The sequence below is a fragment of the Microcaecilia unicolor genome, chromosome 2 (genome assembly GCF_901765095.1).
Source record: "Microcaecilia unicolor chromosome 2, aMicUni1.1, whole genome shotgun sequence".
NCBI lineage: Eukaryota > Metazoa > Chordata > Amphibia > Gymnophiona > Siphonopidae > Microcaecilia > Microcaecilia unicolor.
In genome coordinates, this window is record NC_044032.1 from 211,765,308 (window position 1) to 211,791,031 (window position 25,724).

General features: G+C 43.9%; 1 protein-coding gene across 1 annotated transcript in view; it reads right to left on the reverse strand.

Moving 5' to 3' along the window:
• Nucleotides 1–25,724, reverse strand: part of LOC115463300 (fructose-1,6-bisphosphatase isozyme 2) — a 92,207-nt gene that overhangs the window by 55,981 nt on the left and 10,502 nt on the right. Inside the window, exons 3-5 of the mRNA XM_030193690.1 lie at nt 17,329–17,421; nt 15,626–15,766; nt 5,482–5,619 (exon numbers count right to left, since the gene is read on the reverse strand). Coding sequence (XP_030049550.1) covers nt 5,482–5,619; nt 15,626–15,766; nt 17,329–17,421 — 372 coding nt within the window. The remainder of the gene's footprint in view (nt 1–5,481; nt 5,620–15,625; nt 15,767–17,328; nt 17,422–25,724) is intronic.

Consider the following 25,724-nt stretch of genomic DNA (forward strand, 5'->3'; position numbering starts at 1 on the left):
ATCAAAACCCCATGCATAACACAGCATCCCTTTATGTCAACCAACCCATTTTTCCTGCGGCTTTAAGTATATGAGCTGTTAAATCACATGCATACTTCAAGCACTGAGCAATGGAAAGTTTTCCATCTGGAGAACTCCCCTACACAAACTCACATGTTTTAGTGTTTTATGTATAAGTTAGTGTTTATGTGTTTTTGTTTTTATGAGATGATGTTTTATGTGTTTTATTTGTTCATCACCTTGTGTGGAACCCTTTGGTTTTGAGAAGTTGATTAATATGTTTGAATGAATAAATAAATGCTTAGTTACTGGGGCAAACTGCTTTAAAAATAGTCCTTATGCTGCCTTCACTTTGTCCATAGCCTTTCAGAGGCACCAAAGGAAGTTAAATATCATTTTTGTGTTGCTCTTTTCATTTGCAAAGTGATACATTTATATCTTTCCAGTTTTATACCCCCAGCACTTGACCAATGAGTGAGAGTTTTCTGGTTTTCAGTCTCACACTCACCGGGGCAGTTTCTAGGATGGATCACCTTTGGCATCTCTTGTTGCTTTGCTATAGGATAAACTCAACCACTGGGGGTGTTTTACTAAAGCTTAGCTTGAATTATCTGCAGCAGGGCCCATAGGAATAAAATGGGCCTTATAGCAGATAACTCAAACTAAGCTTTAGTAAACCACCCCCACTGTTTGGAACTGCTCTTTTATGTCTAGAATATGATCAGTAATGTATGTGCATTTTTGACCCTTGGGTTCTATATATTTTTGAAAGCTTTGCCCAGTGGTATGCTGGAGCAGGCTCTCACAGGCTCGCAAGAGCCGGTTGTTAAGTTTTTAAGAATTTTGGGAGCCGGTTGTTAAAGTAGGGCCCTCCATGGCTACTTTAACAACGGGCTCCCAAAATGTGGGCTTGGGCCCCCTGCTGAATTATCTTTTACTTTGCTGGTGGGGATGCTGAGCCCTGCCAGCCAAGTAAATAGACTACTGCTGCTCCCCGCTCCTTGTTTCCAGCTCTGGGCAGCAGGCTGGGACTTCTCGAGCATGTGAGAGAAGTTCCAGCATGCTGCTCAGAGCAAGACGTTGAGAGTGGTCAGGGCCGTGCCTAGGGTCTCTGGCGCCCCCCTGCAGACTATCAGTTGGCGCCCCCCCCCCCGGTGAAAATGATCACCCCCCCCCCATGAAAATGATCGCTCACCACTTGCCACACTGAAAGGAATTGTCAGCAATATTCTTAGAAACAAATTGCTATACATTGCAAAATAAGATAGCAGATGTAAATTCTCAAAGTGGACATATTCCAAACACTAAAATGAAAATAAAATGATTTTTTTCTACCTTTGTTGTCTGGTGACTTTGTTTTTCTGATCATGCTGGCCCAGTATCTGATTCTGCTGCTATCTGTCCTCTTAACTCCGTTTCCAGGGCTTCCTTTCCATTTATTTCTTTACTTTTCTCCTTTCTTCTTCATTTCTTGCTCTATATCCATTTCCAGCAATTTCTCCTCTCTCCCTGGGTCCTGCCCTCCCATCCATGTCCATTCTTGTCCCTCTCTGCCCTTCCCTCCTCCATCCATAGCCAGCAATCCTCCTCTCTCCCCTCCCCTCCATTTCCAGCAATTTGTCCTCTCCCTGGGCCCCCATATCCATCCTTGTCCCTCTCTGCCCTTCCCTCCTCCATCCATAGCCAGCAATCCTCTCTCCCCTCCCCTTCCAGCAATTTGTCCTCTCCCTGGGCCCCCATGTCCATCCTTGTCCCTCTCTGCCCTTCCCTCCTCCATCCATAGCCAGCAATCCTCTCTCCCCTCCCCTTCCAGCAATTTGTCCTCTCCCTGGGCCCTGCCCTCCCATCCATGCCTCTCTGCCCTCCCATCCATTCAGGGTCTGCCCTCCCTCTCACTCCCCATTCCATCCAGGATCTATCCCCCCTCTCTCACTGCCCCCTCTTTTCGGCTCCCAGTTCCCACCTGCGGCTGCCCCTAGTTCCAGATCCATTGATTCTCCCATCCACCCCTGCCCCAGGCTTGACCCCATTCTCCCTCCTGCTCACTTTTCAGACCCCAGTTCCAGCTCCATGCCCCTTCTCCCATCTGTCTCCCACCCAGTCCTTTCTGCCCATCCGAGTCCCCCTCACCCCATCTGTCTCCCACCCAGTCCCTTCTGCTATCCAAGTGCCCCCCACCCTCACCCCATCTGTCTCCCACCCAGTCCCTTCTGCCCATCCGAGTCCCCCTCACCCCATCTGTCTCCCACCCAGTCCCTTCTGCTATCCAAGTGCCCCCCACCCTCACCCCATCTGTCTCCCACCCAGTCCCTTCTGCCCATCCGAGTCCCCCTCACCCCATCTGTCTCCTACCCAGTCCCTTCTGCTATCCAAGTGCCCCCCACCTTCACCCCATCTGTCTCCCACCCAGTCCCTTCTGCCCATCCGAATCCCCCTCACCCCATCTGTCTCCCATCCAGTCCCTTCTGCTATCCGAGTCCCCCCCCCCCACCTTCACGGTCACCCCATCTGTCCCCCATCCTCACCCTGCCTCGTCTTCTCCCTGCCACCCGTCTTTAAAAAGAAATTGCCAATGCCGGCGCGATAGCGAGCGCAGCACCTCGTGTGCAAGTAAAAGAAGCGAATCCGATCATCTCATTGGGCCTTCCTTCACTGTCCCGCCCTAGAGGAAATAGGAAGTTGCATCAGAGGAGGGCGGGACAGTGAGGGAAGGCCCAATGAGATGATCGGATCCGCTTCTTTTACTTGCACACGAGGTAAATTTAAAGGGCTGGTGCGGGAGGGGGGGGTGCCAGGATCGTGAAGAGCAGCGGGAGCGGCGGCACCCCCCTCTCTGGTGCCAAAAGATTTAAAGTCCTCGGCGGGGCGAGGGTAAGCACCGCGGCGGCGCCCTCCAGAGGTGGGCGCCCCCCTGCGGCGCTTACCTCGCTTACCGCATCGGCACGGCCCTGAGAGTGGTGGCAGTCCATTTATTGGCTGCCAGCAAAGGTATGTCTAGCATGCCCGCACGAAGGGAGGGAGGAGACAGAGGCAAGTGTTGCTCCCCCGCCCCCCCCCCCCCCCCCCCCCCGGCCACCCCTGGCCCTTCCAACTGCAGAGCTGGCTACATCCAGAGAAAGAGCCTGTTGTTAACAATTTACCAGCACACCCCTGGCTTTGCCACTCATGGCCCAATCCAACAACCGCTTACAAAACTAACACAACACTAACAAATGAGAACTCTCAGCATTTTTCTAGCTGCTTTGGACAGGCTTTGCTGTATGTACTAATGACATTAAGATGGAGGAATGCAAAACCAGAGGAAGCAGGAGAATATGCCTCTTTACTGAAGGGGTGATAAAGATGCCTGGAATTTTGGTGCTTCTTTGTAACCACGCCAGCGAGACGCGCTTTGTGGCATGGTTCTGATTACACTACAGCTGGACCATATGGAGGCATATTTTCAAAGCACTTTGGGAGGCTAAGTTCCATAGGTTTCTATGGAACTTTGGGAGGCTAAGTGCTTTGAAAATGAGCCTGATGGTCTTTTAACTCAGATAGCCATTCTTACCAGACCCCTGATACAGGCATGGCTGCTGAAACACAGCTTGTGTTGGGTCTTTTATTAAGGAACTCTCTGCTATCCCAGCTTTGGATGCCCTTGGTGCTTTTTTCTTGCTCTTTTGGTTGGTCTTTTTTTAGCCTGGAAAAATCTACCAGCAGAGGTAATGGAAATGAGGCCCATTCTCTGCTCAGATGACCCAAGGTTGAACAAAACAACATTTAACTTACTACTAGTGTGCAGGGTTATCTGGTTAAAAAAAAAAAAAAACCCAGAAGGATAGAAAAACCAGAGGCAGTCCAAGATTACCTTCTTCTCTCTTTCCTCCCCTTCTCCTTCCCCAATCAAGAGAAAACTGCAGCTGAGGGGACGGATATCGAAGATCTATGTGTGGAGCCTGTCTTACAATGATTTATTTTATTTTAATGCATTTGTATCCCACATTTTCCCACCTATTTGCAGGCTCAATGTGGCTTACATAGTTTTAATAGCATTGTCATTTCAGGATATCAGATACAGTTAGTACTGTGTAAAGATTAAGTAGGGAAGAGAGAGGAAAGAAGGGTTGATTAGGGTAGTTATAGAAGGTGGACTTTCATAACTGAGTAGATTGGTGGGGTGGTTTAGTGAGGCTATCGATTATCGGTTCTCATTGTAAGTTTTGTTGAAGAAGTGTGTCTTCAGAGCTTTGCGAAAGGTGATTATTTCGTTGATTGTTTTCAGGTCTGTAGGTAATGCATTCCATAGCTGTGTGCTCCTGTAAGAGAAGGTAGTGGCATGCACCAGCTTGTATTTTAGTCCTTTACAGCTGGGGGGGGGCGTAGGTTGAGAAATTTGCGGGATGATCTTGTGGTGTTTCTGGGAGGTAGGTCCACGAGGTTTAGCATGTTTATTGGGGTGTATGCGTGAATGATTTTGTGTACAATCGTGCAGATCTCTATAGAAGTTATCGTTAATTTCTTCAGACTTATCATTTTATTCCAGTCAAAACAGTACATACTTTGGAAGCCAGGACTATAACAGAATTTAAGCATGCTTGGGACAGATATCTATATACTGGCTATGGAAGGAACATCATTGTAGGCTGCATACGGGGCTGCCAAGAGACAAAGCTGGGCCTGGGGCAAACAATGTTTAGGGGCCTGCCCCCCCCCCCCCCAGATTCTCTACTTGCCTGGAGTCACTGAATGGCAGGCAGCAGCAATCAAGAGAGACTGCTCCACTGGCCACGGGTCCTTCTTTCTGCCATATCCCACCTCCTGTGAGGTAGCTTCCTGTTTTTGCATAGGTGGGATGTGGCAGGAAGAAGGACCCTTGGTCACTCTCTCTTGATCACTGCTGCCAGCCATTCATTAACTCCAGACAAGTAGAGGATGGGGGGGGGGGGGGGGGGGGTTGGAAGGAAGGGAAACATACTGAATTTTACCTGGGCTGCCAGTGCCCAGCCCTCCTTGAGGCCGGGCCAGGGGAATCTTGTCCTCCCTTCTCCACTTCTCAGCAGCCCAGACAGCATATTGCAAAGGAGTCATCAATCTTCCAGGAGCAGAGGCATGTAGAGAGAGATATTCTTACCACTGTGGACTGGAATAACTGGGCAGACTGCAGACTGAATTGGCCAACTGGTCTTTATCTGCTGTCATCTAATATGTTGCTATGTTACTGTGCTGTCTGCACATCCTTTCTATAAGGTTTTTTTTTCTTTTTTGGAAATTAATTTACATTCATGCTGAAGCAAGGATTACGTTATAAAGGGCTACATATAAAGATGACGGACTTCTCATGGTATCTGTTTCCAAGAAATATCAGGTTACCTTTAATGATTACAGATTGTTCTGCTGAATGCAATGTCAGCTGCTCTCTTTGCTAGTGTTCAAGAAAACAAAGGATATCATCACACCAGAGAAGCTAAAAGCAGGACTGGAATACACCTGTTTTCATACCTCAGGGAATTTCTTGTTGTGTAAATATTCTGTGAGGGCAGGATCGAAGTATTTGGCATATCCCTCATTGAGACTGTAGATCTTCCCTTTCTTCTTAATTTTCACGTCTTTATCCACCAGAATGAACTCACCAAGAGCCTAGATGCAGAAGAACAATTTGAGATGAGATATATGTACCAGTGATTATTGCATATCTCTGGTGACTAATTTAGGAGCCCTTTTACTAAGCCGTGTTAGCGCCTACGCGAGCCCAATGCGCGTCAATTCTGAGTTACCACCAGGCTATCACGTGGTCCGGGTCGTAATTTCATTTTTTACGTGCATCCACTACGCGTACTGGAAAATATTTTTATTTTCTGGCATGTGGGTGGTAATCGGCATTTGAACGCACGTTGACCATTACCGCCCGATTAACACGTGAGACCTTACCGCTAAGTCAATGGCTGGCGGTAAGGTCTCAGACCCAAAATGGATGCACACCAATTTTCATTTTGCCACATGTCCATTTTGGCCCAAAATAAAAAAGAGGCATTTTTTACAGGTGCACTGAAAAATGATTCTGCGTGTGGCCAAAACACGCACCTACACTACTGCAGGCCATTTTTCAGCACACCTTAGTAAAAGGACCCCTTAGAGTTTCTAATGTAATCTAATCTAGACCTGGATCTATAGAGCACTTTTCCCCTGAAGGGTCCAGAGCAGTATACAATAAAATACAGAACTACAATTATATACATGAAAATAAGAAAATATAAAAATTGACCCTAATTCAAAAACTGACATTGTCTTGTTTTTGCACAACTGTTACAAAGGTCTCTTAAAGTATTCAGGAATACTAGAACCAAATCTCTTTAAAGAAACATCACTAGCCATCCTGCCAGTCCTTCTTCCCCCTCTCCATCACAGTCTCTTTTTCTCTGTTTTATCTTCTCTCTTACTAATATGAATCTGACTTGTTCTCCCTCCTCCCTAACACGTACGCATTCACAACTCAAACATTTTTACTCATATGCTGCCTCCTTTCCCATGGATACAATACTAAACTGGGTTAAAACTTTGCAGTTACCACATGTTAATGGCTAAAATTAACATGAGTTAACTAGCAGGCCTCTGCGTTATCTGTTGGAGATGTTCCCAGCAGGGGCGAACTGATCATTCAGGCAACTAGGCAGTATCCGAGGGCCCAGAGGTCCTAGGGGGCCACTGCACACTACAGCCCCCCCCCACTCGAGTCTCAGTGTGCCCTCCTTGGTCCCACCTTGAAGGGCCCTGGTGGTCTAGTGCCTGCTGCTACTCTGCCCTGCACTGCCGTGTTTTAAAAATGGCTGCCGAGACTCCCTGCAGCAGTCTCATGAGACTACTGTGGGAAATCTAATCTCTGCACCCATTTTGAAAACATAGCAGCGCCAGGCATAATAGCGACAGTGGGCAGGAGTGAGGTTCTTTCCTGCCCCCAAAGAAGCCACTAGACTACCAGGGCCCTTCAAGGTAGGACCGGGAAAGGCCCACTGAGGCTTGTGGACTGTAGTGTGTGGGAGGGGGGGCAGAAACTGTGGTGGTACAGGGGGGCTGTGGTGTGAGGTAGGGAGCGGCGGCAGCAGCACGGCAGGCAGTGGCCGGGGGGGGGGGGGGGGGTCCATTGAACTTTACTGCCCGGGTGCCCAGATCACTGTTAGTCCCTGGTTCCCAGCATCTTCCCATTTGGTTAACACTACTGAGATGGAGTTAATTGTTCTGCATTATTTGCTGTGCTACAGTTAATGTGTCGTACCATGCCACGCGTTAACCCCCAGATTCTATATATGGCATCCAAAATTCAATGCACAAATTTCAGCGTGCAGCCAAGTTGCATGTGCATCTTGAGTAACAAGTTATTAACTAGCAATAATTGGGCGCAAACAACCAATTATTGCAGTTAATTGGGTCCAATTAGGATTTGTGGGCGTATCTTGCTAAGCGCTATTCTAAAGATCCACGCAAAAATATTTTTAGCGTATAACTGAAAAGGGGGCGTAGCCATGGGGGGGCATGGGCAAGTCAGGGGCATTCACTAAAGATGCGAGTAGTATTACTGAATACCGGGGATCCATGCCTAACTTTATGTGCCAGAATTTATATCAGGTTTCAGTTGGTATAAGTCCTTGTGCCCAAATACTGGCACAGAAATTGGTTCTTAAGTGCAACTCAGAGTGTCATTTATAGAATAGCACTCTGCACAGTATCAAAAATATACACATTTAACATCACTGGAATTCAAATACCAGAGATAAGGCCTTCTATTATAATTTCGAGAAAGAAAGGGACAAGGCTCATACATTTTTGCCTAGCTGGAATGACCCTTACCAAATTGTTGATAAGGCATCAGCTGTAGCCTATCAATTCTGCATTAGGAAGACCGGTCATGAGGAAGGTACGCTAAAGTGAGTCCATATTAATCAGCTCAAGCCATGCCACACTAGGAAGCTTACTGCCATTCTGAGTGAGAAAGAGAGTGATGAAAACTTTGGTTCTGATGAATAAACTGTTGGTATTTATGTTTTCCAGGCAGACTCCAGGGAAATTGGCTGGGCATGGTAGGTTGTCAAGGCTCTTCCTGGGCTAAAATTAACTGGACTTTCAGTTTTAGGAGAATGGACCTTGTTCTGTTGCATGTCTGCTAGACTTTCAATTCTGCCTCTCCAGGAAGGCTGGAAGAACCACAAGGGGGGAGGGGGTAGAACGAAAACTTGACATTACTAATCTACTAACTCTCTTTAATGTTAAAGAGTGTCATGTTTAACACTAATCTTTGGGAGGTTGCATGACTAACCAACTAACACCCAAGAATGAATGTTAGTGTCCTATACTTCTCTGGACTGTCCAGTTGTTTCTGTTACCCTGGTGGGTTTTGTCCAGAAACTTTTTAAATTCTATCTCCAGTTGCTAAATAATTTTGAAGCAACATTTTTGAGACCTTTTTTTTAAAGGTAGTGTTTGTGCCCAGGATCCATGGCACAAACACAAAGTCATTTGTGGCAGTGTGCAGCCTTTTTACCATCTTTTCATTTTGCCATGTGTGTGATCACTGGTTTTTATTATGCTATAGCAAAGAAGAAACCAAGGTTCAATACTTTTGCATTTGTCTATGGCCATAGTGTCTCTTGCCTTGTGCACAGTTTTTTTGGCATTATAATCTTGCTAGCAAAACAATTAAGTCATGATTTACTTTATACCTTAAGGTCCAAAAGCAATAACATAAAAAGGCTTCTGTTTAAATTATGGTGCACCTTTTGAAATTCAAATTCAATGTCAACAAAAAAAAAATCATATGCATGTATTCTAAATTTCAGACATCCAATGAAATTTGAAGCTTTGGAGACAGATCTGCTATTACAAATATGTGTGTATACATACCCTCTTAAGTAGAGGAGGGCATAAGGTACCAGTTTCCTTTCTAAATCAATTATATTTACCATCATAACAGGTTTAGTTTAGGTACATAAAAACCTTAACACCTGTCTGTCTTAGGTATTATACAGGCCTTCTTCCATTATGTGTATGTCCTTACCTATGCTGTTATTTTGTTTTTCCTAAATAAAGTTTCTTTTTAAATAGCTGTTAGGTTACATATATGTAGTCATTATCAGTTAGTAGAGAGGCTTACCTTACTTTCTTATTATATACATCTAATCTTTTCTACATCTCATTGTATATGATTGCAACACTTGTTTCAACATTTATATTAGCACTTATAACGCTTATGTCACCGATTGTGACATTTTAATTACAATATTATATATTTTAAGTGATACGTGTCTCAAGCTTTATGCTTGGTTAGTGTATTTGATAGAATAAGAGATAAATAAGTTTTTCTCCATGTTATGGTTTTACATATAGAATCAAAATTTCAATAGTCCCAAAAACTTTAAATAGTAGGGGTATAAAACAATAAATATAACCAACACAATGCTAATCTTCAATTACTTATCCTAAATATATATAAACAGATATGTGGTAGAATCACAAGGACAGAAGCCTCAAAGGCGACTCTTTTCACATTGGGGACACAGCCTAATGCCTCGCTCAATCAATCATCGGCTTCTGTATGTTGTAAAGGAAAGGCGAAGCTTCCATGTGACAGTCTTATGCTATTCTCTCATGAAAGCCACTCCCTTCTAATAGGATGACATGTCAGGAATGGGTGGGAGTGTCAATGACCAACAAAGAAAGTTCAAGTAGTAGATTGTGCACAGAAGCACCAAGGTTGTTATCAATATAAATCCCACTGGTGAGCAGGCAAAGTCCAGTCAATAATCCACACAGGTAAAGTCCAAGGCAAGAATCCAAACAAACAATGATATAGAAAGCTGACCAGGCTGGAATTCTTGTTGAGTCAGTGAAGACTTTGGGAAACCACCAGCATGTTGATATTTCCCGATCAATCAGGGGCACAGTTTCTCCTGGATCAGTGAGGGGCTCCACTTTGTGTCCCTACTCTCTTATTGAAGACAAGGTCCTTGGTTCTCCCATTTTCCAAGAGTCCCATTGTTCTCTTGGGAAGGTTAGTACATAAGTTCATAAGTAATGCCATACTGGGACAGATCGAAGGTCCATCAAGCCCAGCATCCTGTTTCCAACAATCCAGGTTACAAGTACCTGACAAAATCCCAAAAGAGCACAATACATTTTATGCTGCTTACCCTAGAAATAAGAAGTGGATTTTCCCCAAGTCCATTTTAATAATGGCTTGTGGACTTTTCTTTTAAGAACCTATCCAAACCTTTTTTTTAAATCTAACTAAGCTAATTGCTTTTACTACATTCTCTGGCATCAAGTTCCAGAATTTAATTACACATTGAGTGAAGAAATATTTTCTTCCATTTGTTTTAAATGTACTACTTTGTACCTTCATTGCTTCTGTGAATCTGACGTCCTGCACATACAACGTGCAGGATGGCAGAAACAGTCAGAACGAAGCCTTGCGCGGGAAGAAGAGGACCTCGGCTGGCAGGGGTTGGGGTCCCCCGCCAGCAAAGGTAGGTGACGGTGGCAGATTGGAAAGGTTGTCGGCGGGGGGGGAGGGGGGTCAAAGTTGTTGTTGATGGTGGCGGCGGCGGGGGGGTCGGTGGCGCTGGGGGGGCTAAAATGTGCCCCCTCACCTTGGGCTCTGGACCCCCCCTCCCGCCGAAGTCTGTCTACGCCCCTGGTGCAGAGGGGTAGGTTGAGTTTGCTCCCATGCTCAATCGCTGTTGTCTATGGATTGTGCAGTGGCTTTGAGCAATGCTTTGACTCTACTATAGATGTTTCTTCATCGTCTTCCTTAAGAACCATATGTACTCAGCCAGAGTTCTAATATCCTTTCTGTGATTGTCACAGAACACAGATCCATTGCAAAAAATGCATTGGTTCTATTCAATTCTAATTCTGGGCTTGGCTGGGCTGGCAGAGTCACTAAACGTGGAGGTTGTTGGAATGTATTGTATTTTACATGCATTGCCTGTCAGAAATGTTTTTCTCTGTGATTACTCTGTGACCTCTGATGTGAATTACTTAGAGAGGTCACACCCATGCAACTTCCTGTGGGGGTTAGGCACAGCACATGGAGCTCATGATCTCTCCTAAGCTGAGGATCCATGGTGTGAGCATCCATTACCATCTAAGCACATGGAAAGAGCTGATAATCCAAATGTATAGTATTATGTATATATAAGCCTGTCTGAATATAATCTAACTACAAACTGTGAGTAAACAGATGTTTTGTTACTTCAACTTTAAAGTGACTCAGCAGTGAATTATTCTGGGGTGTATGAGAGAGAGATGAAGAAAAGAAATTAACATTTCTAAAGCTGAAGCTGTGTGTATAAAAATCTGCTAATTATTTACTACAAATAATCCAACAGAGGTGAGTACTGTTACTTTGTCTCTCATCCCTGTAATTATCAACTGCTCATGGAGGCCCAAACTACAAAATGTACACCATCGAAAACTGGAAAATTTGATTGATTGCCTGCATTCATGCCCCAGAATCATACCTGTTCTTATTGGGGTCAGAAGGGATAATTTTAGATGGAAGACAGAACAGATGAGTTTTCAAAATCTAGCCAAGATCCCATGCAGAGACACCAAAGCTGTCCCATTGGACTATGAGGTCACTGAATGTGTGCATTTCAATGCCAGGTCAGTGTGCGGGAAGGCCCATATAGTCAGAGAATTTATTAGAGACTTATCCCCACATTTGGTTTTCATAACAGAGTAATGGATTCCTGATCTCAATTTGCCTTACAGCCTGTCCATCTGTCCCACTGGCTACAAGGCCATAAACTGCCCAAGACAAGAAAAGAAAGGAGGAGGGCTTGCCTTGATCTATAGAGCTTTTTTTTACATCAAACTTATCGATAGCCACCGTGACGACACCCTAGAACTTATGATTTTCCAATTTATGAATGTTTGTAAGAAGGGTACTTTAGGGTTATTGTTAGTCTATTGACCACCTAAATACTGGCAAACTATCCAGCAAAAGCTATTTGAAAGAATTACATATTGTTCTACACAATTTACGGAACTGATACTACTCGGGGATGCAATCCATAAAATCTTGGACGATTTGGCACCTTTGAAGGAGAAAAAAGAGAAAAAAGAGAAAAATCTATGGTATAGTGAGTCACTCTCAAACACTAAGGGCCCTGTTTACTAAGGTGCGCTTGCGTTTTTAGTGCGTACACAAAATTAGCGTGCGCCAACTGTGTAGGCACCCAAAGGAATATTGTGGGTGCCTACACAGTTAGCATGCGCTAATGGTTAGCGTGTGCTAAAAGCACTAACGCGCCTTTAGCGTGACTTAGTAAGTGGGGCCCTAAATTACTATGTAAATGACTGGAACAAACTTAGAGAAAAAAAGATGACAACCAATCCTATATGGTCTGGAGAAGAGAAGTTAAGATCTATAAGATTCAACAGCATAATCAACAGCTCAGCGTGTAGTCAAATATATGGAGAATCCGATCTTCAGGCGATAACACCCATTGTGCTCACTATACAACGTGTCGGTTCCCTCCTAAGGTTGGCTAAGGTCCCAACGGGGACCCGTTTTACAAACGGCTGCTTCTGGAGACCCAGCCAAAAAATAGCTTGTGCTGCCTACCGGTTCAATTTTCGAAGTGAGCACCTGTCTCTTCCCATTTGCAGGACACAGACTGTAGTCTGTCCAGCATATTCTTTGGTTCCCCAATGCTGGACTTGCATAATCTTCTTTCAGTCAGTGGCGTACCAAGGGTGGGGCGGTGGGGGCGGTCTGCCCCGGGTGCACACTGCAGAAGGGGTGCAGGGAGCAGCCACATGGCTGTCGGCTCCGCTGGTTCCCTGCTCCCTCTGCTGTTACTTCCTGTTCCGGGGCAGAGGGAGGAGGGAACCTGCGGAGCCAGCCACCCCAGCAGGTAAGAAGAATGCACCCATGGGGGGGACTTGGAGGTAATGCACCAGGGGGGGGCGGTGATGCATCGGGGGGTGTCGTGTGCACCTGGGGGGATAGACGATGCTGCACCTGTGGGAGGGGGTGCGCAGCGGTGAATCGCCCCAGGTGGCAGCCGACCAAAGAATGACACTGCTTTCAGTTGTTTGCCATTTGCGTGATACAGACCAGAGAAGTCTGTCTGGCATTGGCCTCAGTTCCCACTACTCTTTCCCATGATAACAGCTCAACAGCCATGTTGTGTTTCCATCCTCTTTCTATTTAGGCATCCCCTGTGTCTATCCCATGCTTTTTAAAATTTGCTCACCACTATTGAATCTACCACCTCTCCTGGAAGGGCATTACAGGCATTTCCTACCCTCTCTGTGAAAAAGTATTTCCTACCCTCTCTGTGAAAAAGTATTTCCTGACATTACTTTTAGGTCTACCTCCCTGCAGTTTCCATTCATGTCCTCTAGTTCTAGCACCCCAACGTCTCTGGAAGAGGGTTGTTTGAATATGAATATCTTTCAAGTTCTTAAATGTCTGTATCATATCACCTCTCTTTCTCTTTCTCTAGCATATGCATATTCAAATCCTCCAGTCTCTTCTCATACATCTTGAAGCATAAACTCCGTATCATTTTTGTCACCATCCTCTGAACCACCTCACAAGGCTGGTGTTAGACATTCAGGATCCCACGGCAGAAACTGGGGAGGGGTCCTTAAAGCTGGTCTTAAGCTGAAGGAGGCATAGGCTGAAGACCAGCTTTAAGGACCCCCATATCATAGGGGGCTCCAAGCTTGCCTCAAGCTGAAGGAGGTATAGGCTGGAGGCAAACTTGGAGCCCCCTATGATATGGGGGCCCAGGACTACTGCCTTGTTTTCCACCCCCTAAAGCCAGCCCTGCTGCCTTGTCTTTTTATGTCCTTCAAGAGATATGGCCTCCAAAACTGGACACAATACTCCAAGTGCGGCCTCACCAACAACGTGTACAGGGACATCAACATCCCCTTTCTTCTGCTGGTTATGCCTCTCTGTGCAGCCTAGCATTCTTCGAGCAACAACCACAGCCTTGTCATATTGTTTCGCCACCTTGAGATCCTCAGACACTTATCACCCCAAGGTCTCTCTCCTGATCCATATGTGTCAGTCTCTCACTCCCTTAGCACATTCTGCTCTCTTGGATTTCTACACCCCAAGTGTATCACTTTGCACATCTTCGCATTAAATTTTAATTGCCAAACATTTGACCATTCTTCTAATTTTTGCAGATCTCTTCTCATATTGTCCACTCCCTCCAAGGAGTCCACTCTGTTGCAAAATTTGGTGTCATCCGCAAAACGGCAAACTTTTCCGTTTAATCTTTCAGCAATGTCGCTCACAAATATGTTAAATAGAATCTGCCCCAGTACTGATCCCTGCTGCACTCCACTACTTACATTTCTATTTTCCAAGTAGACTCTACCACCACCCTCTGCTATCTGTCAGTCAACCAGTTCCCAATCCAGTTCATCACTTTATGTCCTAACTTTAGCCCACTGCCGATATCATTGATGTGATTACCGTGGGTATCATGATCGAAATAGCAGTTGTACATTAATCTGGCCACAGCAGAGATGTGAGCTTCACCTGTTCTTTTCCTTTTTCTTGATGCTGTTATCATTGCCTGAAGTCAGTAGGGAAACTAAAGATAAAGAACTAGATTCAGTAAACAGTGCCCAAATTTGGTCGCCAAAACAAATCCACACAGAGCGCTATTCTATAAGCGGCACTCCGAGTTGTGTGCCATTTATAGAATAGCGCTTAGATCCGATTTCCACACCAAACTTTGAGCACAAGGATTTACACCAACTGAAACCCGGTGTAAATCCAGGCGATAACTTAGGCGTGGATTCCCAGTATTCAGTCATTAGTATTACTGACTACCGGGAATCCACGCTTAACTTACACACATTTTTAATGAATGCCCATGACCTGTCTACACCTCTCCCATGAAACAACAAGGCAAGCGATCTGCAAAATCCAATATGGAAAAAGAAGCCAGCAGATCAATATAACATCAGAAAGATTTTATTGAAGATACCGCATGTAAACAAATTGCCCGACACAGGCCGTGTTTCGCCCACCAAGGGCTGCGTCAGGGGCTACAATAAACAAACAGATTGAATTATAATAAATAAAACACCTCTCCCATGACCATGCCCCCTTTGTTCACTAAAAGATTTGCACATGGATCTTTATAAAATAGCGCTTAGCAAGATTCACACGCATATCCTAATTGGAGCCAATTAACTGCAACAATTGGTTGGTAGTGCCTAATTATTGTTTGTTAATGACTTGTTACTCAATTAAGATGCAAGCACAACTTAGGCATATATAGATGCCATATATAGAATCGGGGGGGGGGGGGGGGGGGGGGATGTGGATGTTTTCAAGGGAACACAGAGAGCAGAGAGTGCAAATCTTCATGAGGGCCTGACACTATGGCTGCCTGCCAGCTACAGAGAAAAAGAATAACCTAGAAGAGTGCAGTGACCACACCACAGACGTCTGAATTTCCAAAAATGTACGATGAAATTATTTACTGATGTTGTAAAAAACCTTGTTTGTAATATTCAAGAACGTCTGAGTTAGGGAGGTATAAATAAAAATATATTACTACAGACATATATAAACAAATAAAAATCTGTGAAGTACAAATATCTTTATACATACCGGGTCCAACATAAAGCAGTCCACCCCTTGTCCAGTAGACAGTGCTACCAGTGTAGCACTACCATATAAAGCATAGCCAGCAGCTACAATATTGTGCCCAGCTACCAAGGCATCATTTTCTGTGGGTTCATCATCTGTCGTCTGTGGAAAGATTTTGTCATTTTAGAATCAGTGCAAAAGAATAACGACCTCAATAATGGACATCAGTCTAGTTAAATAAATGTACAACATACAGACAAAGAACATGCAATAATGAAGACAGATTTGCATATAAAGGATCTTGGCTATATGCAAATTTATCTCATGCATATTCATTGTGGCGATCCTGAAAACCCGACTGGATAGGGTTGAGAAGCACTTTGATAGAATATAGACTCACAGAGCCAAACAGTGAGAATGAACATCATGCCTTCAGTTTCTTTTCTGAAGTACACATTTGTTCATGTTGCTTTGATAATCCAGCCATAAACCAGTGGTTTGCTATTTGAAGTTTGTGTCTTTCTGAACACTGTATCAGAATGCAATTTTTTGTACTCTCAAATGGGTGCTATAAAACCTAAATATTACTGCAGAATTGCTCAGAATTAACTTTCAGCAATGGATAGTTTTCTCTTTCTTCTTTTTTTATACCCACCTTTTATACCAAGTGCCAGTAGGGGCAATTACAAGGTGTTATCGCCATAAGAAAAAAGAAATGCTTCTCACATCAAAGGATGGAATCATATATTCACAATCACTGCACCCAGTGCTCCAAGTAAACATTGCCATTTCTTTTAAGCCTAGGGGCGGACACACAGTAGCTTGAACTAGAATCATACAGTAAAGTTGAGAGCAAGGTTTCCTAACAGAAGTGTAATGCAAAATGTTGCTTCCCAATGCAGTAAGCACATAGCATGCAAACAGGCTGAGTGCAAAAACAGTGCATCAGCATGGGATTGAGCAACTTTTTCAGTCCTAGCTCAGGTACACTAGGTATTTTCCTTGTCCCCAGAGGGCTTACAGACTGGGGGGCCCTTTTACTAAAGGGCATTAAGACCCTAACACACAGGTAGTGCATGCTAATAGACTTCTATAGAATGCATTAAAGCAATTTGTGGTATTTTGCCACCTTGCGTTACCTATTTTTAAAAATTATTTTTTTAGGAGAGGGCATGTCATGGGTGGAGAGTGAGCATTCCCGTGTTATCCAGCTAGCATGTTAGCATTAGCAAGCGCTAACTAGATAATGCAGGAGCACTGAGTGCCTCCTAGAGGTGTTAAGTGCTCCCTTGTTAACTTTTTGCAGGTACCATGCACTAATAAAAAAAATTAGCACACGACCTGGAAAAAAAAGTCCTACAAATATGCCGCATTAAATCTGCTAAGCCCAGATTGCGAATAAATTTTAATTAATGCCAATTAGCACTGATAATTGTTAGGACCCAATTATTTGCACTAATTGGCTCGTTATTCAATTAAGTTGCGTGCACACATTTGGGCGCGTCCCCAAATTTACGCAAGCAACTCATAGCGCCATATATAGAATTCAGGGGATGCTGCCCCTACAGGTCTCTTGCTTCAAATTTCCAAAGGAGGAGACAGTGTCATTTTTAAAGAGACAGTAAACCAGCCAATTTTGCCCTCGCCAACTGAGTACAATAAATATTTGATCTATTCACTAGCTGAAGAGTTAAATGATCCTTTCTTTGTTTCAAAGAACTTACCTTTCTGTATATGGCAAATATAGTTCCAATTGATGCAAGGCAGTCTATGTTAGATGAGCCGTCCAGCGGATCAAAGCAGACCACATATTTACCCTAAATATGAAGAGATCAAACCAGAATAATTTGCATCCTTAAAATTAGATGTATCTTGGTCAGTCTTTTGCTTGATAACCTAATGACTCCGGATTTGTATTTAAAAGGTCATTTCTCCATATTTATATAAAGAAAAAAAGTATTTATAAAAAAAAAAGGATCCAGTATCATGTATGATTATTACTAATATTTATACACTTCACACACATGCAATGAATTAGGAAGAAACACAGGAGCTATATATGTGTAAGAAATGATATATATAAAATAATAATAATGAAAGGATAAATAGTACAGAAGGATAAGAAGTGTACTCTCAGGGGCTTATAGTCCAGCTATGAACAATCATGAAACACGTTGGTGCCCTACCATAGTTGAAAATCCATCAGGGCAGTTCACATTCTAGTACTAAATCTTTTGAGAATGAATTTGCAATTGTGAGGCTGCTCTTTTTCTGCTTTCTGGCACATAACAGAGCGCCTTTGTAAAGTAAAAAAGAAATCACCTAATTTATGCATATTTTATAAAGGCAACTTAGATGTCTATCCTGCTTATAATCGAAAGAGAAAAACGCCTATATTGTGACCCAAATCGGGAGATAGACGTTTATCTCCCAAAAACGAATAAAGCGGTATAATCAAAAGCCGAATTTAGACGTTTTCAACTGCACTCCGTCGCGGATGCGGACAATGTTGATGGGGGCATGTCGAAGGCGTGGTGAAGGCGGAACTGGGGCGTGGTTATCTGCCGATCAGAGATGGGCGCCTTTTGCCGATAATGGAAAAAAAATATGCGTTTTTAGCGAAAATTTAGGGCACTTTTCCTGGACCCTGTTTTTCCACGAATAAGGCCCCAAAAAGTGCCCTAAATGACCAGATGACCACTGGAGGGAATCGGGGATGACCTCCCCTGACTCCCCCAGTGGTCACGAACCTCCTCCCACCACAAAATATGCCGTTTCACAACTTTTTATTTTCACCCTCAAATGTCATACCCACCTCCCTGGCAGCAGTATGCAGGTCACTGGAGCAGTGGACTTCAGGCAGGTGGACCCAGGCTCATCCCCCCCCCCCCACCTGTTACACTTGTGCTGGTAAATGGGAGCCCTCCAAACCGCCCCCCAAACCCACTGTACCCACGTGTAGGTGCCCCCCTTCACCCCTTAGGGCTATAGTAATGGTGTAGACTTGTGGGCAGTGGGTTTTGAGGGGGATTTGGGGGGCTCAACACCCAAGGGAAGGGTGCTATGCATCTGGGAGCTGTTTTACCTTTTTTTTTTTTTTTTTTTTTGTAAAAGTGCCCCCTAGGGTGCCCGGTTGGTGTCCTGGCATGTGAGGTGGACCGGTGCAGTACGAATCCTGGCCCCTCCCATGAATAAATGTCTTGGAGTTATTCGTTTTTGAGCTGGGCGTTTTCGGTTTCCATTATCGCTGAAAAACAAAAACGCCCAGCTCAAAAAAAGATAAACGTCCATGTTTTTTCGAAAATACGATTCGGTCCGCCCCTTCACGGACCCGTTCTCGGAGATAAACGCCCATGGAGATAGGCGTTTCTGTTCGATTATGCCCCTCTATGTGCCTTTATAAAACAGACTCCAGAATTATCCCTAATATACTACTTCTCCCACACAAATCTACACCTGCCTGTATGTGCATATTTTATAAAAGGCACAGCTACATTACAACTTTTCTCCAGTTCTACTTAAACCAGGGGTTCTCAACCCAGTACTTGGGTCATATCTAACCAGTCTGGTTTTCAGGATATCCCCAATGGATATGAACAAACTAGATTTCCATGCACTGCCTTCATTATATGCAAATCTCATAAGAATAGCCATACTGAGTCAGACCAAATGGTCCATCCAGCCCAGTATCCTGTTTCTAACAGTGGCCAATCCAGGTTGGCAAGTACCTGGTAGAAACCCAAATAGTAGCAACATTCCATGCTACTGACCCCAGGGCAAGTAGTGGCTTCCCCCATGTCTATCTCAATAACAGACTATGGACTTTTCCTCCAGAAATTTGTCCAAACCTTTTTTAAACCCAACAAGTGCCAGAGCTTAACTATTCATTAAGTGAACAAATATTTCCTCCTATTTGTTTTTAAAGTATTTTCATGTAACTTCATTGAGTGTCCCCTAGTCTTTGTACTTTTTGAACGAGTAAAAAATTGATTCACTTCTACTCATTTTACACCACTCAGGATTTTGTAAACCTCAATCATATCTCCCTCCAGCCGTCTCTTTTCCAAACTGAAGAGGCCTAACCTCTTTAGCCTTTCATCATATGACAGGATTTCCATCCCCACTATCATTTTGGTTGCTCTTCTTTGAACCTTTTCTAATTCTGCTATATCTTTTTTGAGATATGGCAACCAGAATTGAATGCAATACTCAAGATGAGGACGTGCCATGCATATTCATTAGGGATATCCTGAAAATCTGACTGGCTAGGTGTATCCCGAGGACTGGGTTAAGAACCCCTGGCGTAAACTATGACCCTCAGGAAAATGAACATGTAAGTCATGTCTCGAGCTGCACCTACTTTTTACATGTTTATTCAGCCACCCAGTTTTATAATAGCCATTTCACAGATGTAAAATATGCTATACATGAAGAAAATGCTTTATAAAATTACCCCCAAAGTGGCAATTCTGAGTTGCCTATATGGTAGCAAAACATGTGGATGCTTTTATTGCCTAATTCTTAGAGACAATCCTCAGATAAATTCTCTGAAAATTAGGTAGCATAAAAAGTGCTCAGGTCCTCCAAAGGCAGGTAAAGTTTGAGACTATACAACAGCTTGCATAATTTTGAAAATTTTATCTACCCAGGCTGTTTTATTTCCCTGACCTAAACAACCCCCTCCTTCCACCCCCAGTAGCCTCTGTTTAATGCAGTTCAGATTTGCACATAAGAACGTAAGTGTTGCCATACTGGGATAGACCGAAGGTCCATGTATCCCAGTATCCTGTTTCCAACAGTGGCCAAATCCAGGTCACAAGTACCTGGCAAGATCCCAGAACACTAAATAGATTTTATGCTGCTTATCCTAGAAATGAGCAGTGAATTTTCCCAAGTTCATCTTAATAATGTCTTATGGACTTTTCTTTTAGGAAATTAGCCAAACCTTTTTTAAACCTTGCTAAGCTAACTGCTTTTACCACATTCTCTGGCAATGAATTTGAGTTTAATTACAAGTTGAGTGAAGAAATATTTTCTCTGGTGGTTTTACATTTACTAGCTTCATTGCATGCCCTCTAGCTCTAGAATATTTGAAAAGTAAGCAAGCGATTTACCTCTACCCATTCCACTCCACTCAGTATTTTATATCTCCACTGTCTCTTCTCCAAACTGAAGAGCGCTAGCTTCTATAGCCTTTCCTCATAGGGAAATCGTCCCATCCCCTTTATCATTTTCATCACTCTTCTCTGTTCCTTTTCTAATTTCACTATATCTTTTTTGAGATGCGGTGACCAGAATTGCACACAGTATTCGAGGTGCGGTCACACCATGGAGCAATACAAAGACATACCATTCTCATTTTTGTTTTCCATTCCTTTCTTAATAATTCCTAAGATTCTATTTGCTTTCTTAGTTGCCGCTGCACTCTGAGCAGAGGGTTTCAATGTATCATCAAAAATGACACCTAGATCCTTTTTCTGGTCAGTGATTCCTAATGTGGAACTTTGCAACTCGCAGCTATAGTTTGGTTTCCTCTTTCCCACATGCATCACTTTGCACTTGTTCACATTAAATGTAATCTGTCATTTGGATTCCCAGTCCCGTATGGTCCTCTTGCAATCTTTCACAATCCTCATACGATTTAACAACTTTGAATAACTTTGTGTCATCAGCAAATTTAATTACCTAACTCATTATTCCCATCTCTAGATCATTTATAAATATGTTAAAAAGCAGCGGTCTCAGCACAGACCCCTGGGAAACCCCAATATCTACTATTCTTCATTGAGAATGCTGACCATTTAACCCTACTCTCTGTTTTCTATCTGTAACACACACACACACACCCCACCCCATTGTATGGGGTTACTGAGAGGACAGAGCTCTGGTAGAAGTTCACTGGGAGGAGTATCCTGGAGGTCCCTGGGTAAGAAATAAGCCAAGGGGACAGGTTAGGAAATAAAATGCAGCAAGATAGTGAGGAAAGATGATGAGTGACATGTTGGGAAGAGTTAGGAGGAGATAAAAGTGTTATCATGTGCTTGCACATCGTCTTTTGGTGGTCCAAGATTCCCCTGCCAGGAGATCAGTGGAGAGAGTAAGGGGAGTCCCTGGTTAAGAATGCAAGCTTACTGTGGCTAAAGGGAGTAAACAGTCATAGTCCAAAGTGCGTACAGAGGCTGTCAGTGAGCTCTGGGGAGTGGGTCAAGGGATCACTTCCAGGAGCTGGAGATGAGAACTAGAGAGAGTTCCATCTTATAGAGAGGTTGGGACCTTGGAGCCCGGAACCTGCATGAAGGAGGAATATAGACCATTTGGGGTTGATTGCCATTTTTGAAGGGATGGACAAGGAGAGGCCTTGTATAAAGTGTACATATTTTGGACCTGCATTCCTGTAAATATTCTGCTAAAATCAAGTCAAATTTATATTGAACTGTAATCTATTTCTTTGGTTTGAACAGACTGAACAGCTGGTTGCAGAGGTTAATAAATGTTCCAGTTAATTTTCATGTGAACTGCTGGACTGTGGAGTTATTTAATCTTTGTTTCGGGAATCAATGGCCCTCTGGCGTCATATAACTAACTGCCAGCTTGCATCCCACAGGAGAATGGAGTCAGAGATTGAGTTCCTGGGATGAGAAGAGGGTCTCCGAAGCCACTAACCACTTCTTTTCCCAGGTGAAGGCACCGCATGTCATTTGTGAAGTGAAAGGGTCCGAAGGAGTCTGCTGATTGAGGAGGTTCCCCTTCCGCTCAGACCCTGGACCTGAGGAAGCACTGGAAAAGGGACGTTTCATATCTTTTAACCAGTTTTTAATCCACAATAGGACATTACTTCCTATCCCATGACGTTCTAATTTCCTCAGGAGTTTTTCATGAGATAGTTTGTTAAATGCCATTTGAAAATCCAGATACACAATCAGGCTTATTTTCGAAAGAGAAGGACGCCCATCTTTCGACACAAATCGGAAGATGGGCATCCTCACAGGGTTACCCAAATCATCATAATCGAAATCCGCTTTTGGGCGTCCCCAACTGCTTTCCATTGCAGGGATGACCAAAGTTCCCGGGGGCATGTCAGAGGTGTAGTGAAGGTGGGACTTGGGCGTGCCTAACACATGGGCGTCCTCAACCCATAATGGAAAAAAAGGGCGTCCCTGACGAACATTTGGACGACTTTACCTGGTACAGTTTTTCTTACGACCAAGGCACAAAAAGGTGCCCAAACTGACTAGATGACCACCAGAGGGAATCGGGGATGACCTCCCCTTACTCCCTCAGTGGTCACTAACCCCCTCCCACCCTCAAAAAAGAACTTAAAAAATATTTTGTGCCAGCCTCAAATGTCATACTCAGGTCCATCGCAGCGGTATGCAGGTCCCTTGATCAGTTTTAGTGGGTGCAGTGCACTTTAGGCAGTCGGACCCAGGCCCCCCCCCCTACCTGTTACATTTGTGGTGGTAAATGTAAGCCCTCCAAAACCCATCAGAAACCCAATGTACCCACATCTAGGTGCCCCCCTTCACCCATAAGGGCTATGGTAGTGGTGTACAGTTGTGGGGAGTGGGTTTTGGGGGGCTCAGCACACAAGGTAATGGAGCTATGTACCTGGGAGCTTTTTCTGAAGTCCACTGCAGTGCCCCCTAGGGTGCCTGGTTGGTGCCCTAGCATGTCAGGGGGACCAGTGCACTACGAATGCTGGCTCCTCCCATGACCAAAGAGCTTGCATTTGGTCGTTTCTGAGATGGGCTTCCTTAGTTTCCATTATCGCCAAAAATCAGAAACGACCAAGTCTAAGGATGACCATCTCTAGGGACGACCTAAATGTCACAATTTGGGCGTCCCTAACCGTATTATCGAAACGAAAGATGGACGCCCATCTTGTTTCAATAATACAGGTTTCTGTCCTGCAAGGACATCCTCAGGAAAACTTGGGCGCCCCTTTCGATTATGCCCCTCAATATCACACAGCTGCTCTCAGGAGGGCGATTTTCAGACAGAGCAATTTTTCTGAGCAAATGGCTATAAAAATTACCCCAAAATTTTAGAGGTCAGTTTTCAAAGCCACTGCCATGAGTGAAACAGTACATCACCTTATATAGTATGCATGGAGTGCCATTTGTGTATAATGTAGGCGGTTCCTGGGGCAGGGTTGGGATGGGAGTTGAAACTACATGAACACTTTAGAATTATCAAAATTATGCACATATGTTTACTCAAAAATGTATATCCGTGCAAGTCAGTAGGTGTAAGTGTGTGTGGGTACTTTTCCAAGAACAATTTTCAAAGGGAAAGTGCACATACACTTTTCCTTTGGAAATTCTCCACACTCCAGAGTGAAAAGTGAATGCATGCTTCCCACCGAGGTGAACAGTTATAATTTCATCCCCAAAATGTCTAAATAGCAGCATAAACAATGCTAAATCACTGCAAATACAATAACCGAAGAAGTAAGTCTTAATTTTTTCCAATTATAAATGAGAAGCATTTGTCCTATCCTCAGAAAAGGGTACATTTGACTTGACTCAAGAGAAAGGGACAGCAAAGCTGAGCACTGTGACATTTTCCTGTCCACGATCCACATTACTGTGCATCCCATGTCAGTGAGCAGATTAAAGAGTAAGATGTTTGCCTGTCAAAACCTTACAGATCTAGAGCAGAAATGATGAACTGTAACATGCAGTATGGAAGGCTTTAGACTCCTAAATCTCTAGGGTTTTAGTTTGAAAACGGAATAGAAAGTGGTCCAGTTCAGTGACTCCTAGTTCTTTGCAAGGCCTTGCAGAAGACTTGCAGTCTGTTCTGTCACAGGTTCCTTCCTTTACCACTGGCTGGACATGAGAGGGATGCTTAAAGAGAGACACTGGAGAACAGGAAAACAGGAATCTGAGAATCTTTCAAAGATATGTCTTCTTATCTGAGAGTTAACCATTTCTGCTTACTTAGAGGCCTTTTTACTAAGCTGTGTTAAATGCTAAAATGTGCCTAATGCAGCAACAATTGGCTTATTTATGGGACGTGCTAAAGCATTCCGTGTTAGTTTGCCATCTGCATGGTCAAAGCACCCAGTATATATTTTTTGAAATGGGGAGTGTTAAGGGTGGGTAATGGGTATGGAAGTGTTATTCAGCTAGCGCACTGACATTATTAGCCCGCTAACTGATTAGTGCATCCATAACACGGGAGCCCTTAATGTCTCCTAAATAGGAGGTGGAAAGTGCTCCCATATTAGTTATATTTAATGGCCACGTGCTAATGCTAACATTAGCACATGGCCATATATTCCACATATATTCTGCTAAAATTGGGTTTAGGACATGGGTAAGTTCTGTGTAAGGACACACTACACCCATTTCTTGGTGTACCTTAGTAAAAGAGGCCCTTAGTTCCCATGCATTTCTTTTTTCTTTTGGCCGTTAAGTATTTTGGAAAGATGTGAACATTTTTGGAGACATTCCACAGTCACAGTGTCTAATATTTGTTTACAGCCCTGCTACAAGCTGACCCAGTTCTAGTTTTGCTGTGTTCTATAGAATTATAGTTTCAACCTCTCTAGGAAAGTCAGAACTAAACAGATGCCACAAGATAAGACCAGAACTGGATTGGCCCAACAGGTGTGATCTGGCTCAAGTGGCCTAGTGGTTAGAGTGGTGGACTTTGGTCCTGGGGAACTGGGTTCAATTCCCACTGCAGGCACAGGCAGCTCCTTGTGACTCTGGGCAAGTCACTTAACCCTCCATTGCCCCAGGTACAAATAAGTACCTAAGCTGCATTGAGCCTGCCATGAGTGGGAAAGTGCGGGGTACAAATTTAAAAAAAACCAAAATGCAGCTGCCAGATCCCAAAAAATGATGCAAGAATCAGGGAACTGCATGCAGGATGGGCTAAGCCCACCTGCTTCAATTTGCAGATTTTGGTGAAGCAACAGAATTACAAAGAAGGTCTGTGACTTTCAGATTCCCCTTTTACCAATCCCAATAGTGTCTCTTTAGGATCATTCACACTGGGAAAGCCTCAGACTGACCTTATGAGGAGACCTATTAAAAGGGGATAGTTCTTCCTCAACTGAACACTGGAGGTCACCATTTACCTAAACTGTTTAGGAAAAGGAATGTGTTCC